The sequence below is a fragment of the Tinamus guttatus genome, unplaced genomic scaffold (assembly GCF_059628265.1).
Source record: "Tinamus guttatus ecotype Peru unplaced genomic scaffold, ASM5962826v1 Tinamus_guttatus_pri_ptg000123l, whole genome shotgun sequence".
Taxonomy (NCBI): Eukaryota; Metazoa; Chordata; class Aves; order Tinamiformes; family Tinamidae; genus Tinamus; species Tinamus guttatus.
Window position 1 is genome coordinate 2,179,954 of NW_028288657.1, and position 17,012 is coordinate 2,196,965.

The 17,012-nt window shown below is 69.7% G+C and overlaps 1 protein-coding gene across 1 annotated transcript; it reads left to right on the top strand.

Moving 5' to 3' along the window:
• The first annotated feature begins 2,289 nt into the window (after positions 1-2,289).
• Positions 2,290-16,821, top strand: BMP1 (bone morphogenetic protein 1). The gene is given in 20 exon segments (XM_088521485.1): positions 2,290-2,481; positions 8,166-8,359; positions 8,362-8,473; positions 8,553-8,670; positions 9,801-9,979; positions 10,065-10,170; positions 10,293-10,417; positions 10,852-10,967; positions 11,101-11,203; positions 11,538-11,654; positions 11,762-11,907; positions 11,981-12,176; positions 12,281-12,406; positions 12,479-12,639; positions 12,716-12,896; positions 15,482-15,607; positions 15,676-15,803; positions 15,878-16,091; positions 16,165-16,415; positions 16,639-16,821. Coding segments are annotated over 20 exon segments (2,970 nt in total). The 5' UTR covers positions 2,290-2,345; the 3' UTR covers positions 16,774-16,821.
• The last annotated feature ends 191 nt before the right edge of the window (positions 16,822-17,012 follow it).

Consider the following 17,012-nt stretch of genomic DNA (forward strand, 5'->3'; position numbering starts at 1 on the left):
GAGAGGGTTCTGGGCTGTCTCCAGAGCTGAGAAGGTGCTAACCCAACCCTGCCTTCAGGGCGGCAGCTTTTGGAGCTGCGGAGATTTTCCGGGAGGTTTTAACACACTTCTGCGTGCTCAGAAGCAGCATCTCCCCCTTGCATGCAAGGAGGGCGGGTGGGCACATGGGGTGGCTCAATGAGGGGCCCGGGAGTCCGGGGGCCTGGCTGCACAGCAGGAGCAGGGCAAGAGGGAAGGAGAAGCCCCAGCGCCTTTGAGGATTTGCAAAGGGATGAATCCAAAAGCATCGGGAGCCTAGTGGGAGGCCAAGCAGACACTCGGCCTGCTCTCCTCCCGGGACAAGCCGCTCCGCGCTCTCACCTATCCCGTCGGCACGCCGGAGCTGGGGGCGCGGGAGCCGCATGCGGGATGCACGGAGGCAGCGCCTGCTCGCCAGGATGCGCGCTCCGAAGGGTATTTATTCCGCAGCTCAGGAAAACATCATACGGCCAATACGTCAGGGGAGCTGCACTGGGGCCAGGCCTGGTTCCTGTCCGAGCCCACGCAGGAGCCGGGACTGTCGATGGCCCCACGGGACCTACACAGGGATGGGATAAACATGGAAGGACAACGTGTGTTAAAGCCTAGTTTGTTTTTCGCTAGGGCTCTGGTTGTTTACTTGGGAGGTAGATGGACTTTGGAGAGGAATTAGGCAGATGCTCCGTGTGTTCCCAGCCCCTCCACGCTGTGTGGGCTGAGGACGGCGTGGGGAAAGAGAGCAAGAGCGTTTTTCCGGGCTTTATTTATTTGCTTTAAGTTTATTGGACGTCATGGCTTCGCAGTGCACATTTTGCAATATCGGGCTAACTAGCAAAACACATCCCAGGCTCGTCCGCTGGTGGGAAAGCAAAGCAACGTCTGGAGATAGGGAAGGGAGTAGAGACTTTCCCCAGGAGCAGCCCTGGCGGGAACTGGGATGAGTCAGGCCCTGAACACAGGAGGTCCCTGAGGGCAAAAGGGGGAGATTTGGGGATTTCAAGGGGAAAAGAAGCGGGCTGAACTGCATCCAAGCGTTGCTGCTGGGGAGGTTGGCTGTGGCTGGGACAGCCTGTGGCCACCAGCCCAGTTACCTTGTCTGGCTCTGTCCCCCACGTAGTCACCTCAGGGAGCTGCATGCACTCGAGAGCAGCGGGATCAGGTGGCAAAGCCAACAATTCCCCTTGCACCCCTTTCGGCAGCTTCAGCTTCCCCATACGGCACCGGGTGGGATGCTGGAGCCCTGGCACCTTCCTGCTCCTGTGCCTGGTCGCCAGGGCCACCTCTGCCCCCGCTCCCCAGCTCGTGGCACCGGGACGTCCCCCCCGGGCCCCCCGAGAGCGCTGAGCTCGGAGCTCGCCCTAGTGGCGAGCGCGGCGGGGCCCCGGACGCCGCTGTCCCCATCCCGGGTGGCCTCGCGGGGGCTGAAGTGGCGGCGCTTTGACGGCAGGTGTCACTCGCAGACCTCGGCGCGTGCACGTGCACCCGCGCGCCCGCGAGCGCGCGCAGGCGCCCGCGAGCGCGCGCAGCCACGCGGCCGGCGCTGGAGCCCGGCCTCCCCGGCGGCCCCGTGTCCCCCGGGCCCTGCTCTAGGTGCTGTCCCCTCCATGCAGGGCTGGCTGGGGACAGGAGAGCGGTGCTTGGGGGGCCTGGCTGCCCCCCGTCCCCCCCCAGCAGGCTGAGCCCGCTGGGAAGGAGCGGGATGTGGGATGCAGGGAATACGCGGGGGCAGCACCGGGGCTGTGACATGCAGGGGCAGTTGCAGGGTGGTGTGGGCGCAGGGCTGGGATGTGGGCTGTGGATCCAGGGATGGGACTGGACACGCAGGATCAGTCCGGGGCAGGGAGTGGGGAGTGGAAAGGGGCTGGGGGCTGCAGGGTGGGGGCTGCACAGCGCAGGCTGGGGTGCCCTCCTGGAGGAAATAGGTGCAGAGCGGAGTGCAGGGGTGGACTGGGGGCTGCAGGGTGCAGGAGCAGGGGGTGCAGGGTGCAGACCGGGCCTTGGGGGCTGCAAACCGGCGGGGTTTTGGGGTACAAGGCCAGGGGCCGCGGGCCGGGCCGGGCCCGCGGTCCCGCCGCCCCCCTCCGGCCGCTGGCCCCGCTCCCAGCCGTGCGCCCGGGCCCGGCGGGCTGCAGCAGGGGCCGAGCTCCGCGCTTGAACCCGCCCCCGCCAGATCTCATTTCCCTAAAAAAAAAAAAAAAAAAAAAAAAAAAAGGAGGAAAAAAAAAAAAAAAGAGGGAGCGAAGAAGGGAAGGAAAGAGGGGAAGGAAAAAAGGAAAAAGAAAAAAAAAAAAGAAAAGAGCCGCCCGCCCTCGCCGCTGCCCAGAGCCATGGCCGGGCCGCGGGGCTGCGCGCTGCTGCTGTGCGTGCTGCTCGCCCGCGCCGCCCGCTTCCCCGACTACCCCGACGTGCTGGACGACGAGGAGGACGACGAGCCCCTGGACTACCAGGACCCCTGCAAGGCGGGTAGGGACAAAGCGGAGCGCGGGGCGGGCGCGCGCGGCGGGGGCGCGCTCTGCCCCCTCCCCCCGCCCCAGCCCCCGGCCCGGCCCGGGGGCTCCGCGGGGCTCCCCCCCCCCCCACTCCCCGGTCCCGGTTCCGGCGGGGGCGGCCGGTCCGTCCCCGCTGCGAGCCGCCCCCGCGGCCAGCGCGGCACCGCGAGCGCGGCCCGGAGCCGCCGGTCGTTACCCGCGGGCGGCCCCGGCTCGCGCCGGGCGTTGCTGGGCTCTTAATCGCGCTTTGGAAGCGCCCGGGGCCCCCGGTGCGCGCGGAGACGCTGCCGAGCCACACGGGCGGGATGCGAGGGGAAACTGAGGCACGGGGGAGACCTCCCCGGCGTAGGGCTTGGGTCCCACGGGACAGTCCCGCGTACCGGCTGGAGGGCCGCGTCTCTCCTTAACAGCATTGTTTGCACTGGAAGGTGCCTGTTGATATAACTCTGTCTGCAGGAGGGTTTTTTTATTTTTTTTTTTTCTGGCCCAAACTCCTTCCCTTCCTGTCCTCCCGGGCTTGCAAAAGCGCCTGGGCTGAGCTGGCCGCAGGCTCTGCTCGTTTGTGCCTCATCAAGCGCGCGGCAGGGATGGGACGTTGCTTGTCAACGAGCGGAATTGGCCGGGGATGACTTTACCAAGAGAGGAAGGGCCCCTTATCCCGCCGGTCCTGCACACTCCAATATCCTGCTGGCACCGGTGGGGCGGCCTCCTGCCCCCGTAAGCGGGGGGATTTGCCCATGGAGCTCAGGGACCCATTGGAGCCGGTGCCGGCACCCGCCGACCTCGGCCTTCGGAGTCGCTGTTTTTGTTTGGAGGCGAGCGGGGCAGTGAGATTCCCTGGGATTTGGGCAGCACCGGAAACAGCTGAGCGCTGGGGCCTCGCCGCCGCGGCTCCCGGCGAGAGGAGGCGGCAGGAGGGGACGAGCCGGGAAAGGAATCCGGGTTGCTCCGCACAGCTCATGCCAGAGGTATCCTGAGGCTGCCCGCCCAGGCACGGCAGCGGCTCCGGCCGCCCGGTGCCCCGCGCCAGCCCTGCCCCGGTGCCAGCGGCCGGGCGGAAAGAGCCGCCGGTGCCATCTGCTCATCCGCCCTGGCCATCCCGGCAGCTACAGGGACTTGGCTGGGAGCTGCAGCCGTTGGAGCAGCCCCCGGCATCCGGATGTCCCGGTGTCCGTGCTCGCATGGTCCCGCTCGCAGCCTGCCCTGCGCCCCGGGGTGCCCAGCTGAGAACGAGGGCCGACTCTGTTCCCTCCGGAGCCGCCTGCGGAGCCGCGTTGGGAAAACAGCCCCGCGAGCGCTTGCCCGGAGCGCTGTGTTTGCGAAGGGCTAAGCAAACACGGCCGGCGGGCTGCGCGCGCCGCTTGTCCTGGGAGAGCAGCGGGAACGCCGGGCCCGGCACCGCTTCCCGCACCGCGGCTCCCGTGGGATGCAGCGCTCCCAGCCGGGATGGCCCCCGGAGCCGCGGCCCCGCTCGCCAGCCGTGCCTGGAGCGCGCTGGCTCCGGCCGCGGGGCTTCACCTAGATTACACTTTCCAGGCGGAGCCGCCGGAGGCTACTGCTTGCAGTCACACTTGTCAGGCTGCCCAAAAATATTTTCCAGCCGTTATATGTCACTTATTCATGCCGGCTAAAACCCGCCCGCGGAGACGGGGCCGGCGGGAGGCCTGCGCTCCGGGGCGGTGCAGGGACCCCGCGGGGCTCCGCCGGGATCCGCTTTATCCGTGTGCGCTGGGCCGTGGCCTCAGAGGGGACCGGGGGTCCCCACCGCCGCCTGCCCGCTCCGTGCGGCCCTGGTGGCCTGGGAAACCCTCCCACTGTGGATTCACGGCGGCCGGTCGTGTCCAGGGGGAGATGGCACTTCCTGAGGCTTATCCGGCACTGGGAAACACATGGCCGGCACGCAGGCGGGAGCAAAGCGGCCGTCGGGAAGGGATAACGGGGAGACACGGCACTGCAAAAGAGATTTTGCCCAAGCTTGTCCCAGGCATCGCCGTCGTGTTTGTTCAAAAGAGCTTTGCCTGGCGAAAGGCAAGGAGAAAATCGCACCCTGTGCAGTGCTGCATGCGGATTGAAGCCCCTGCCGGAGCAGGGAGCAAAGCTGGGAAGGGAATGGGAGGCGCGGGGTGGCGAGGAGCAGCCGGAGCGATGCCGCGGGTTCCCTGCTGGCTCCTTGCTGGCCTTTCTCCTCCGTCTGCTGTCAGGGAGCTGTAGGAAAATCCGCCCCTGGAGCGGGCAGACCCCGAGACCGGCCTGCAGGGATGCAGGGAGGATGGTGGTGAATGGATGGGGATACTGAGGCAGCACCGCGTCGGATGCTGAGCGTGGACTTGGCCGGGCGATGCCCAGGGCTGGGGGCTGCAAGGCTGGGCCGGGACTGTGCCCGCATCCTGGGAATGCACTGCTGGGAGCAGGCGGCACAGGGAAAAATGGGGCGGTTTAAAGGCCCAGGACTCGGGAATGAAGGGGCTGTGCCAGATGGGAGCGGGCAGCAGCCGGACAGTGGCCCCAGTGCTGGAGTGGGGTCCGGAGCACCCGCTCATCCCGCTCCGGTTCTGGGAAGGGACCCGGGAGCAGGATGCAGCTGCGTTTGCCATCCCGGTGAGCGGCGCGGCGGGCGCTTCCCGGCTCCGGCCCGGTCCCAGGGCGGCCCCGGCTCCCGTGCCGCGGCCCCCCGCGTCTCGCGGCCCCGTTGCAGCTGGGCTGGCGCGCGGCGGCGAGGGGGAGGCGCGAGGAGCATTCCTCGCATAGCGAGCCGCTCGCCAGAGCCGGGGGGATGCTGCCCTGCCGACTCCGAGCCTCGCTGCCCGGCAGCGCCGCAGGCACCTTCGCGACGGCCCCGCTGCAACCGCCCACGCTGCGGCACCGGCCGAGCACCCGTCCCCACCGCACCGAAACGGCCCCCGTGCACCGGGGCTGCGCCCACAGCTCCCGGCCGCGCTTATCGGCCGGCCCCGCTCGGCCAAGGTTCCTCCCGCGCTCTGTTTGCTTTTGCCGGCTCAGCAGGACACGGCGTTCGCGGCGCGAGCTCGCGGGCCCTCTCCCTTGCATCGCTCGGACGGAGTCCGAGGTCAGCGGGAACGCGGCAGATCCTTGGCACAGACCCCAGGCCCTCCGTCCTCCGCCTGCTCCGAAGGATGCTGAGCACCTCCCGCACCCCTGGCAGGCCGTGGTGGGATGGGGACATGGGGACGGGGACATGGAGGGGACAGAGGGACCCTGTGAGCCATAGGGAGGGTGTGCGCGCTGCAGGGAGCGCCGGGACAGGGTGCTGCAAGGGCTGGCCGGTGTCCGAATACTTATCCGAATATTCAGCCCCGCGATTACATCATTGTTCCGAGAACCCAAAGAGCAAACAGAGCAGAACATCAGACTGCGGTGCAGGGCCGAGTTATCTGGGACGGGGGTGCACAGAGAGCTCCAGCATTGCCAGGGCAGCTCCCCGGCCCCGCCGGTGCCCGACCAGAGCCTGGTTCATGCAGATCCTCAGGGCTGGTTGTCACACAGGGTTGGATGCCACCTCCTCGGCTTCTGCAGTCATAAAGTGACCATCTGCGGGCAACTACAGAGTGTCAGATGGGGAAACGGAGGTTGAGGGTGAGCAAAGGCAGCACAGGAATGCTCGTGGCTCGGGACATGGGGATGCTCATGGCACAGGGCACGGGCATGCTTGTGACTCAGGATACGGGGGTGCTCATGACACAGGACATGGGGATGTTCACAGCTCAGGACATGGGGATATTCGTGGCGCAGGACATGGGGATATTCGTGGCGCAGGACATGGGGATGCTCATGGCATGGGGATGTTCGCAGCTCAGGACACAGGGATGTTCGCAGCTCAGGACACAGGGATGCTCGTGGCACAAGGCCCGGGGATGCTCATGGCACAAGGCACGGGGATGCTCATGGCACAGGACACGGGGTTGCTTGTGGCACAAGGCATGGGGATGTTCGCAGTTCAGGATACGGGGATGCTCGTGGCACAGGGGTGTTCGCGGCTCAGGACACGGGGATGCTCATGGCACAGGGATGCTCATGGCGCAGGACACGGGGATGCTCGTGGCACAAGGCCCGGGGATGCTCGTGGCGCAGGACACGGGGATGCTCATGGCGCAGGACACGGGGATGCTCGTGGCGCAGGACACGGGGATGCTTGTGGCACGTAGCTTGCGGAAGGGCTCGGGACCCCCTGGTGCGCTCCCGCGGCCTCCCCCTGCCGCTGTCGGCCCCGACGCAGCCTCCCCCCCGCTGCTCCTCGCTCCCCTCATTAAGCAGCTTCATTAGCCCGGGGCCACGGTGGGGGGACGTCTCGCTGAGCCGTGAGAAACCCGCGTTCCCCACGTTCCCCCAGGACAGGGCAGCCGGTGGGCGCAGATGCTCGTGGTGGCCCCGCCGTGATCACCATGAGCAAGCGAGCAAAGCGCCGCCGCCAGCCGCGATGTTAGCGGGAGATAAGCAAGTCGTGGCAGCGCGAGCAGCATCCGCCAGCATCCGCAGGGAAATCGGCAGCGTCTCGGGAATTCGGGCAAGCAGCTTCCCGCCCCGCTTCCCTGAGCTGGAGCTGCTTCCGCGGTCGCCTTCGCACCCTCCTGCTCGCTCCCGCAGCCGCAAAGGGAGCCCAGGCGTCCGGGTTCCCTTCTGCTATTCCTGCTGCTCCTGCAGCCCAGGCCGTGTTCCCTCCAGACCTTTCCTTTGGCTTTGGAAGCGCCCGGAGCGGCACGGCAGGAGGCAGGACCTTGCCGGTTCCGTCCCCGGTGCCCTCCTTTGGGAAACAGGGCTGCGGACGCGAGTGCGGCCTTGGGAAAGGAAAAACGATCCGGGGAGCCGGGGCGAGCCCCGACCGACGTGGACGTTTCTAAATGCGCCGCGCCGGGCTGTCCCCAGCGCGTCCGCGCCGGGAGGGCTGCCAGGACACCTCCCTCGGCCGGCACCGCGCGCGGAGCCGCCCGCGCTCCCCGGGCCGGCCGGGACCCCCGGGGGGTTTGTGCCGCCGCCGCCGAGCCGTGAGCCGGGCCCCCGTCCCCGCGCTCGCTTGCCCGGGTCGCTCACGTCTCCTAAATCCCTCGCATATGGTTTCTATAGCGCTTGGCCCCGGCGGCGCTCACTGCGCTCCAAGCCGGCTTACTTTCCCTTGTCCTTCCCGCGGCTCTTGGCACGGCTGCCGCCCGCTCTGCCGTCCTCCCCCGCGCTGCCGGACGGACACGTCCCCTCCGGTGCCGCTTCCGCCCGGGGCTGCTCGGAGGCGGCTCCGCTCCCCTTCCCTGGGTGCTCCCAGTGCTCCTGCCCCGTTTTCCACAGAATTCGTGGCTCTTTTGGGATGCACGTTGCCTGGGTGTCAATCATTCCTGCACGGTTCTGCTTGTACCCGCTGCTCATCCTGAGACACCCGGGCTGGGAGGAAGAGGAGGAGGAGGAGGAGGAGGAGGGCTGCTGGAGCCAGCCGTGGCCCTTGGTGCTCGCACACGCGGTGCTGGGTTAAAACAACTCTGCTACACAAATAATCACAGAAAGCCTGAAAAGACGCGGAGCCGCCGTGATGCAAAGCAGATGTGGCGGGGAAGCCCAGGGCGGCTCGGCCCCCCGGCAGCGAGGAAGAGGCCGGGCCACCTTCGTCCCCGTGGGGTCGGCACGGCCCCCCTAACGGTGTCCCCCGCTCCGCAGCCGCCTTCCTGGGAGACATCGCGCTGGACGAGGAGGACCTGCGGCTCTTCCGCGTGGAGCGCGTGGTGGACGTGCCGCGCCGCACGGTGCAGCGGCTGCCGGCCGCCAGCGCAGGTACCGGCGCCCGCCCGCGGCCCCCGACGGCCCCCGCGCCCGCCCGGGCGCCCCTCAGCCCCCGTGTCCCCGCGCAGGCACCAACGGCACCGGCGCGTCCCGGCGGGCACGGGGCCGCCGCGCCGCCACGTCCCGGCCCGAGCGCGTGTGGCCCGACGGCGTCATCCCCTACGTGATCAGCGGGAACTTCAGCGGTGAGCGCGGGCGACCGGCGCGGGGACGCGTGGGCCCCGGCGTCCCCGCGCCCGGCTGACGTCCCCGCGCGCCCCGCAGGCAGCCAGCGAGCCATCTTCCGGCAGGCCATGCGCCACTGGGAGAAGCACACGTGCGTCACCTTCTTGGAGCGCAACGACGAGGACAGCTACATCGTCTTCACGTACCGGCCCTGCGGGTGAGCGGGGCCGCCGGCGCCGCCGCCGGAGCCGGCCCCTGGCGCAAGGCGCGCGGCTGCAATTAGGCAGCCCTGTGGCTTGCAGGAGTGCTAATTAGGGGCAATTAGGGCCCCGCCAATGGGCCTTGGCACTGAAATGCCCACGTGGCAGCTCGTGCTGGCCGGGCGGGGATGTCGATCCGTGTCCTGGCGGTGTCGCGGGGCGGCTGGTGCCGCAGGGAAGCGCGTGGGAAGCGCCGATGGTGAGCGGGAGCCGGGAGGGGGCCCGTGCGCATCCTGCCAAGGGCAACGGGTTTGGAAGGGACCTGCAGAGCAGCCCAGGCACAGGGTGCTCCGTGGGAGCCCTTCCCGGGAGCGGAGCAGCCACACAGAGCTGGGAATACGGCAGCAAGGTTGCACTGAATGCAGTGCAGGGAGCCGGGCACGGTGCAGGGACCTGGCCACAGTGCAGGGACCCGGTCACAGTGCAGGGACGTGGCCACAGTGCAGGACCAGCTCCACGGTGCAGGGACCTGGTCACGGTGCAGGACCAGCTCCATAGTGCAAGGACCCGGTCACAGTGCAGGGACCCGGTCACAGTGCAGGGACCTGGCCACGGTGCAGGAACCCGGTCACGGTGCAGGGCCTGGCCATGGTGCAGGACCAGCTCTACAGTGCAGGGATGTGGCCACTGTGCAGGGACCTGGTCACAGCGCAGGGACCCGGTCACAGCGCAGGGACGTGGCCACAGTGCAGGGATGTGGCCACAGTGCAGGACCAGCTCCACAGTGCAGGGACCCAGTCACAGTGCAGGGTCCTGGCCACGGTGCAGGGACCAGGCCACAGTGCAGGAATCTGGTCACGGTGCAGGGACGTGGCCACGGTACAGGACCGGCTCTGTGCCTCAGGACCGGCTCCGCATGCGCTGTCTGAGCTGTCCCGGTTCCCAGGCAGAGGCCCGGCTGGAGGCTCGGCCTCATCTACGCGCACGGGCTCAGGTTTCCAGCGAGCTGAGGCTGCAGGAATGCTTTCCAGATGCTCGCCTCCGAGCGGGAAGCGCGCGGCCTGAGTCACGCCGGTGCCTGCTCACAGGCCGGGAATTCCCTGGTGCCGGGGCAAAACGGTGCCACCGCGCTCTGCCCCCGCGCCAGGTGCTGTTCCTACGTGGGCCGCCGAGGAGGGGGCCCGCAGGCCATCTCCATCGGCAAAAACTGTGACAAGTTCGGCATCGTGGTGCACGAGCTGGGCCACGTCATCGGCTTCTGGCACGAGCACACGCGCCCCGACCGGGACGACCACGTCTCCATCATCCGCGAGAACATCCAGCCAGGTAGCGCCCCGGGGCCGTCCCGCGCGCGCGGGGAGCGGCGCCGCTGCCCGGAGCCCCTCACCGTGGCCTCGTGCCCGCTCCGCAGGGCAGGAGTACAACTTCCTGAAGATGGAGCCGGAGGAGGTGGAGTCGCTGGGCGAGACGTACGATTTCGACAGCATCATGCACTATGCCAGGAACACCTTCTCCAGGTACGCTCCGGCACCCGCCGAGACGTGCCGGGGACGCGGCGGGACGACCGGTTTGCCCGGGCGGATGCCGGCGGGGAGGAGAAGCCGCGGGGCACGGGGCCATTCCCTGCTCCCGCTCCCAGGGGCATTTTCCTGGACACCATCCTGCCCAAATATGACGTGAACGGGGTCCGGCCGCCCATCGGCCAGCGGACGCGCCTGAGCAAAGGGGACATCGCGCAGGCCCGCAAGCTCTACCGCTGCCCGGGTGAGTGCCGCCCGTGCCCTCTCCGTGGGGAACATTGCGCCCGGTCACCGCTTTGGGCTGTTCCGGAGTTAAACGCCGGTCCGTGTGAGCCCACAGCAGGTTGGCGGATAGGAAAGGGATGAGCTGGAGAGCGGCGAGCGGAGCCCTGCGCGGCCCTGCTCAACGAGGCGGGCACGGCGCGAGCCCGGCCTCTCTGCGCGGTGGCCACCGCCGTCACGTCATGTGGCTCCCAGATGGCCATGCTGGGCCACGGGGATGGCAGAGTGATGGCCGGGAGCGTCGCCAGCCGCGGCGCGTGCGGGCACCGAGGGGTCCCGTGGGGCTTCTCCGGTGGTGGCCACATGGCAGCGGCGCTGGGGTGACCGTGGGGAGGATGCGGGAGCGAGGCCGGGTCCCCACGGGAGACCGAGCCGCGGCGGCCGCTGTCCCCGCAGCCTGCGGCGAGACGCTCCAGGACAGCCAGGGCAACTTCTCGTCCCCCGAGTTCCCCAACGGCTACTCCGCGCACATGCACTGCGTCTGGAGGATCTCCGTGACCCCCGGCGAGAAGGTACCGGCGCCCCGGCTCCTTCCCGCCCCCATCCTCCCCCGGCCCCACGGCGGAGGAGCGGATCCGGCGGCACCGGGAGCGCCGTCGGCATCGCGGGGCCCCGCGGAGCCTCCTGACCCGCTGCCTCCTCCAGATCATCCTGAACTTCACCAGCCTGGACCTCTACCGAAGCCGGCTGTGCTGGTACGACTACGTGGAGGTGAGAGACGGGTTCTGGAGAAAGGCCACGCTGCGAGGTAACCAACCGGGCTGGCCGCGCCGGCCGGCGCGCCGTGCTGCGCCCCGGCCCTGCCCCTGCGTCCCCGCGCGCTCTGCCCGTCCCCGCTCCCCTGCCCCTCGCGCGGCCACCGGTCCTTCCCGGGGGACATCGGGCCGCCCAAGGTCCCGTCGGGCAGCGCGCGGCGGCTCCCCCGTCCGTCCCGGGGCTGCCCCCACGCGCGCTGTGCGCCCCCCCCGTGCCCGTGCGTCGGGAAGGGACGGAGCGAGGGGTGGCCGGGGGCGGCGCGCGGGGCGGCGCGGGGTCCCCACGGCGCGGGGCCCCGCGGCAGCCGAGCGCGCCTCGCTCCCCAGGCAGGTTCTGCGGGAACAAGCTGCCCGAGCCCATCGTCTCCACCGACAGCCGCCTCTGGGTCGAGTTCCGCAGCAGCAGCAACTGGGTGGGCAAGGGCTTCTTCGCCGTCTACGAAGGTACCGGGGCCACCAGGGCCGGGCGGTGCTGCCGGAGGGGACACGGGGACGGCGCCCGGTCCCTCCGGAGCGTCGCCGCTGCAGCCGCTGGCTGTCACCTCCCGCAGCCATCTGCGGCGGGGACGTGCGGAAGGACAACGGGCACATCCAGTCCCCCAACTACCCCGACGACTACCGGCCCAGCAAGGTGTGCGTGTGGAAGATCACCGTCTCCGAGGGCTTCCACGTGGGCCTCACCTTCCAGTCCTTCGAGGTGAGCGCGCGGCGAGAGCGCGGGGGCCGGCGGCAGGACCGGCGTCCCCGCTGACGCCGCGGCGCCCGCGCAGATCGAGCGCCACGACAGCTGCGCCTACGACTACCTGGAGATCCGCGACGGCAGCAGCGAGGCCAGCGGCCTCATCGGGCGCTACTGCGGCTACGACAAGCCCGACGACATCAAGAGCACCTCCAACAAGCTCTGGATGAAGTTCGTCTCCGACGGCTCCATCAACAAGGCCGGCTTTGCCGTGAATTTCTTCAAAGGTACCGGCTCCGGTACCGGAGCGCCGGGCTCCGGCGGCGCCGTGGCCATGCCGAGCGCCGGTGTGCGCTGATCCCCGTGCGCTCTCGCTTGCTCCCGCACGCAGAGGTGGACGAGTGCTCGCGGCCCAACAACGGCGGCTGCGAGCAGCGCTGCGTCAACACGCTGGGCAGCTACAAGTGCGCCTGCGACCCGGGCTACGAGCTGGCCTCCGACAAGCGCCGCTGCGAGGGTGAGCGGTGCCGGTGACGTGTGCGGCTGCCACGCGCTCCGCGGGGACGCTCACGCCGCGCTGTGCCCGCAGCCGCCTGCGGAGGCTTCCTCACCAAGCTCAACGGCTCCATCACCAGCCCCGGGTGGCCCAAGGAGTACCCGCCCAACAAGAACTGCATCTGGCAGCTCGTGGCGCCCACGCAGTACCGCATCTCCCTGCAGTTCGACTTCTTCGAGACCGAGGGCAATGACGTGAGTGCTCGGGACGGTGGCGGTGACGGGGGTCCCGCGGAGCGCGCCGGCCCCAGCGTGTCACCCCGTGCCGCAGGTGTGCAAGTACGACTTCGTGGAGGTGCGCAGCGGCCTCACGGCCGACTCCAAGCTGCACGGCAAGTTCTGCGGCGCCGAGAAGCCCGACGTCATCACGTCGCAGTACAACAACATGCGCATCGAGTTCAAGTCGGACAACACCGTCTCCAAGAAGGGCTTCAAGGCCCACTTCTTCTCAGGTAGCCACCCCAGCCGGCAAGGTGACGGCCCAGCTCCCGCCTCTCCGTGCGCTCCCCGTGTTCCTGGGACGACGGCGTCCCGAGGGGTCCCGCGTGGCCGCGAGGAGCGCGGGAGCTCGCGCCGTCCCCGCTGCCCGCCGCGGTGCCCTCTGCCTCGCTGCGCTGCACGCGCTGCCCGCACGCTTGCCCATGCGCTCGCCGTGGGGGATGCGCTGGTGCATTCGGCTGCTGCGACAGCCGGGGCTGCTGCTGTCGCTTGCTCCGTGTCGCGCTCCGCCGGCAGACTGGCTCTCCTTGCACCTGGGGGGGACAGGGACTTCCAGCAGGACGTGCCACCCGTGTCAGTGTGCGCGGCGGCCGGAGCCCCGTGCACGGGGCATCTCTTGTATCCCCGAGCCCGGCTGGGCTGCAAAGCACCCAGCGCCTCCCATGGGGGCTTTTTCCCCCCGCCGCAGCCTTTTTAAGCAGCGGGGACACTCGGACGGTCCCCGGCGCCGCGTCCCCATGCGCCCTCGGGGTCTCCTCCGGCGGGCCAAGCCGAGGCGGCGCTGCCAGGCCGGGGGGCAGAGCCTCTGCTTTATTTCTTAACGAAACCCAAGGCAAGTCAGGTAGCGCGGCCGGCGCAGGAGGCACCAGCGTGGCCAGGAGCTGCCGGGACAGCCGGGTGGCACCGCGGGCAGCGGGTGAGTGTCCGCTTGGCGTCCCCTTGTCCCCTGCTCCGCCGGGTCCCCGTCCTCGGGGTGTCCCGCTGCCCCCGAGTGCTCCCCTCCGCCTCTCTCCGTGCAGGTCTCCGGGCAATCCCGGTGGCTGCACCGCGCCGGAGGGCTTGGCCGGCCCGAGGCTCCCTGTGCTCCATGCTGGCCCGTGGCTAGCAGGCCCCGGGCAAGCGTCTCCGTGTGGCTCCTTTTGGGATGCAGAGGGTCTCAGCCTCTCGCTCCCGCTGCGCCAAGCGCTTTGGATGCGGTTGGCGATCGGATCCCGGCGGGTGCCGACCCCGCTCGGGTGCTGATCCCAAAGCAAAGACGGGTTTGCCCTCCTCCTCCTGGTCCTCGGAGGAGCTGAGCGGGACAGCGGCATCGGGCCACGTAGCGGCAGCCCCGGCCGGCGCCCAAGGAAGCGTCGGCGCGGGAGCCCACCGCGGTGCCCGCACCCAGGTACGTCCCCGCGCTCTGGGGAGCCGCTTCCCGCTGGGGGTTTTGCAGCGGGGTGGCACCGCGCGCTTGCTGGGTCGTGGCACGGCGCACGTGCGGCTCCGGGTGCCAGCGCGCGCCAAACAGCCCCGCAACTGAATGAAGGGTTGGGAAAGACGCTTTATCCCTGGGCTTCTGTGCTCCGGCAACCCTGTCACTCTTGTCTCGCCCGCCCAGGCTCCCGCGGCCCTTCCTGCAGCACCGGGCCTCGCTCGCTCCCCCTTTGCCGGAGCCGCGCTCGTCCCGCCAGGATGTCCCTTCCCGTCCCAAAGGGGCCCTTCCACCTCCCTGGCACCTCGGAGCGAGATGCCAGCCTGCGGCGTCGTGTTAGGAGGAGGCGCCGAGAGCTGGGGCTGGGGTGCCCGCGCGTCTCCCCGTGGCACCGAGGGGCAGCGAAGGGGCGAGCTTGGCCTGGAGAGCAGCCGGGTGCCGGCGCTCGCTTCCCGGGACACAGCGGAGGTGCCGAGCGCGGGGTTCCGAGCGGCTCCGGAGCCTTCCCGGAGCCGCAGCGGCCCCGTGCGCTCCCGGTCCGGAGAGGACGCGGTGCGCCCGGGCGCAGCAATAGGGACCCTCAGGCAGGTTGTGGCCGCTCGCAGGTAAGTAGGGGCCGTCCAGGCGGCCTCCCACGGCCTCCCTGCACCGGCTGCCCCCAGCCCGCCCGCACCGGCAAAGCTTGAAGCTCCCCTGCGCCTTCCTCATCCTCCTCCTCCTCCGCTGCTTCCCGGTGCTCCGGCTTAGCCGCCGTGCATGTCCCGCCGCCGCCGCCGCCGCCGCCGGCCCCGCTCACCCCCGCTCCCCCGCTGTCCCCCCGCCCCGTGTCTCGTTGCAGAGAAGAAGCAGCAGCTGCAGCCCCCGAAATCCCGCCCGCCCGGCCTGAAGTTCCGCCTGCAGAAGCGGCCGCGCGGCCCCTCGTGAGCGGCGCCGCGCGCGCGCTCGGACTCAGCAGCGCCGCGGGCCGCGCCGCGGGAGCACGGCCCCGCCGCCCCTTGCTTGACAGAACTGGTTGTTGGCCTTTTTTTTTAAAAAAAAAATGTTTCGGGGGTTTGGTTTTGACCTCCCCGTCCCGCCTCACCCGTTGGTTTTAGACATGTCCTCCACCAGCCGGCCTCGTTTGCGGTTTTTTTATTGTGTCTGTGACATTTGCTGTCGATGAGTAAAGAGGGGACTCCCGCGTCCTGGTCTGTGTTGTGCATCTGTCGTTGTGGCTGTGTGTCTTTCTGCCACCCGGGCCGCAGCGCCGGGTGCCCCGTGCCGCCCGCCTCCGCTCGCCGCCGGCGCTCGCTTGCTCGGCGCTCGCTGCCCGCCAAGCCGCCCCGGCGCCGGCGGCGCTCCGGGTGCTCCGCGCCGGAACGCGCGCGCGGCCGTACGCTCATTGCAACCTCCCTTCTCTCCTAGACAAGGACGAGTGCTCCAAGAACAACGGCGGCTGCCAGCACGAGTGCCTCAACTCCCTGGGCAGCTACACGTGCCAGTGCCGCAGCGGCTTCGTGCTGCACGACAACCGGCACGACTGCAAGGAAGGTGCGTCCGCCCGCCGCGGCGCGCCGGGGCCGCCCGCGCCGGTGCCGAGCGGCCTCCTCTCCCCGCAGCCGGCTGCGACCACAAGGTGACCGCGATCTCGGGCACCATCACGAGCCCCAACTGGCCCGACAAGTACCCCAGCAAGAAGGAGTGCACGTGGGCCATCGCCACCACGCCGGGGCACCGCGTCAGGCTGGTGAGCGCGGCGGCGGCGCGGGGACGGGCGGCACGAGGACGGGTGGCAGGGGGGGTGACGCGGCGTCCCCGCAGACCTTCACGGCGCTGGACATCGAGGCGCAGCAGGAATGCGCCTACGACCACCTGGAGGTGTTCGACGGGCCGGACGCGCAGGCGCCGGCGCTCGGGCGCTTCTGCGGCGCCAAGGAGCCCGCGCCGCTGCTCTCCTCCGGCAACCGGCTCTTCCTCAAGTTCGTGTCGGACAGCTCGGTGCAGAAGAAGGGCTTCGAGGCGGCGCACGGCACGGGTAGGCGCGGGCGGGCGGCGCGCGGCGCGCGCGGGTCCCCGGGCCCCCTAACCGCCCCGCTGTTCTCGCGCAGTGTGCGGGGGCCAGGTGCGCGCCGAGGTGCAGACCAAGGACTTGTACTCGCACGCGCAGTTCGGCGACAACAACTACCCCGGCGGCGCCGACTGCGAGTGGGTGATCATGGCTGAGGAGGGCTACGGCGTGGAGCTCATCTTCCAGACCTTCGAGATCGAGGAGGAGGCCGACTGCGGCTACGACTACATGGAGCTCTTCGACGGCTACGACGGCACGGCCCCCCGCCTGGGCCGCTACTGCGGCTCCGGGGTGAGCGCCGGGGATGCGCTCGCGGTGCCGAGCGCGCCCGTGCGCCGGGAGCACGCGGGAGGGTGCACGCAAGGGATTTTTATTGCGCCCTTTATTGCATGTGTGTGTTCATTGGCCCCATGGAGCTTGCAAGGGGGTTGCGGCTTGTGCAGCCGCCCCGGAGCAAATCCGGAGGGTCGTGGGGCTGAGGCCGCCACCCTGAGCGCTCCCCTTCCGCGCGCAGCCGCCCGAGGAGGTCTACTCGGCCGGCGACTCGGTGATGATCCGCTTCCACTCGGATGACACCATCAACAAGAAGGGCTTCCACCTGCGCTACACCAGCACCAAGTTCCAGGACACGCTGCACACGAGGAAATGAGGGGCCCCGGCCGGCCCCACGCCGCGTCCTGACGGCCGCCAGCAGCAGGAGGAAGAGGAGGGCCGCGAGGAAGGGGGGGAGCTCCCCCAGCACTGCCCGGCGGAGCACACAGCAACCTCAGCACTCAGACACGCGCGCCCGGGGTGCCGGGCGCTGGCGGCGGCAGCGGGGTGGCCTGGGGACTCCCGCTGTCCCCATGGGGCGTCCCCGCCGCCCCCCGCCTCGCCGGGCCGTTCGCG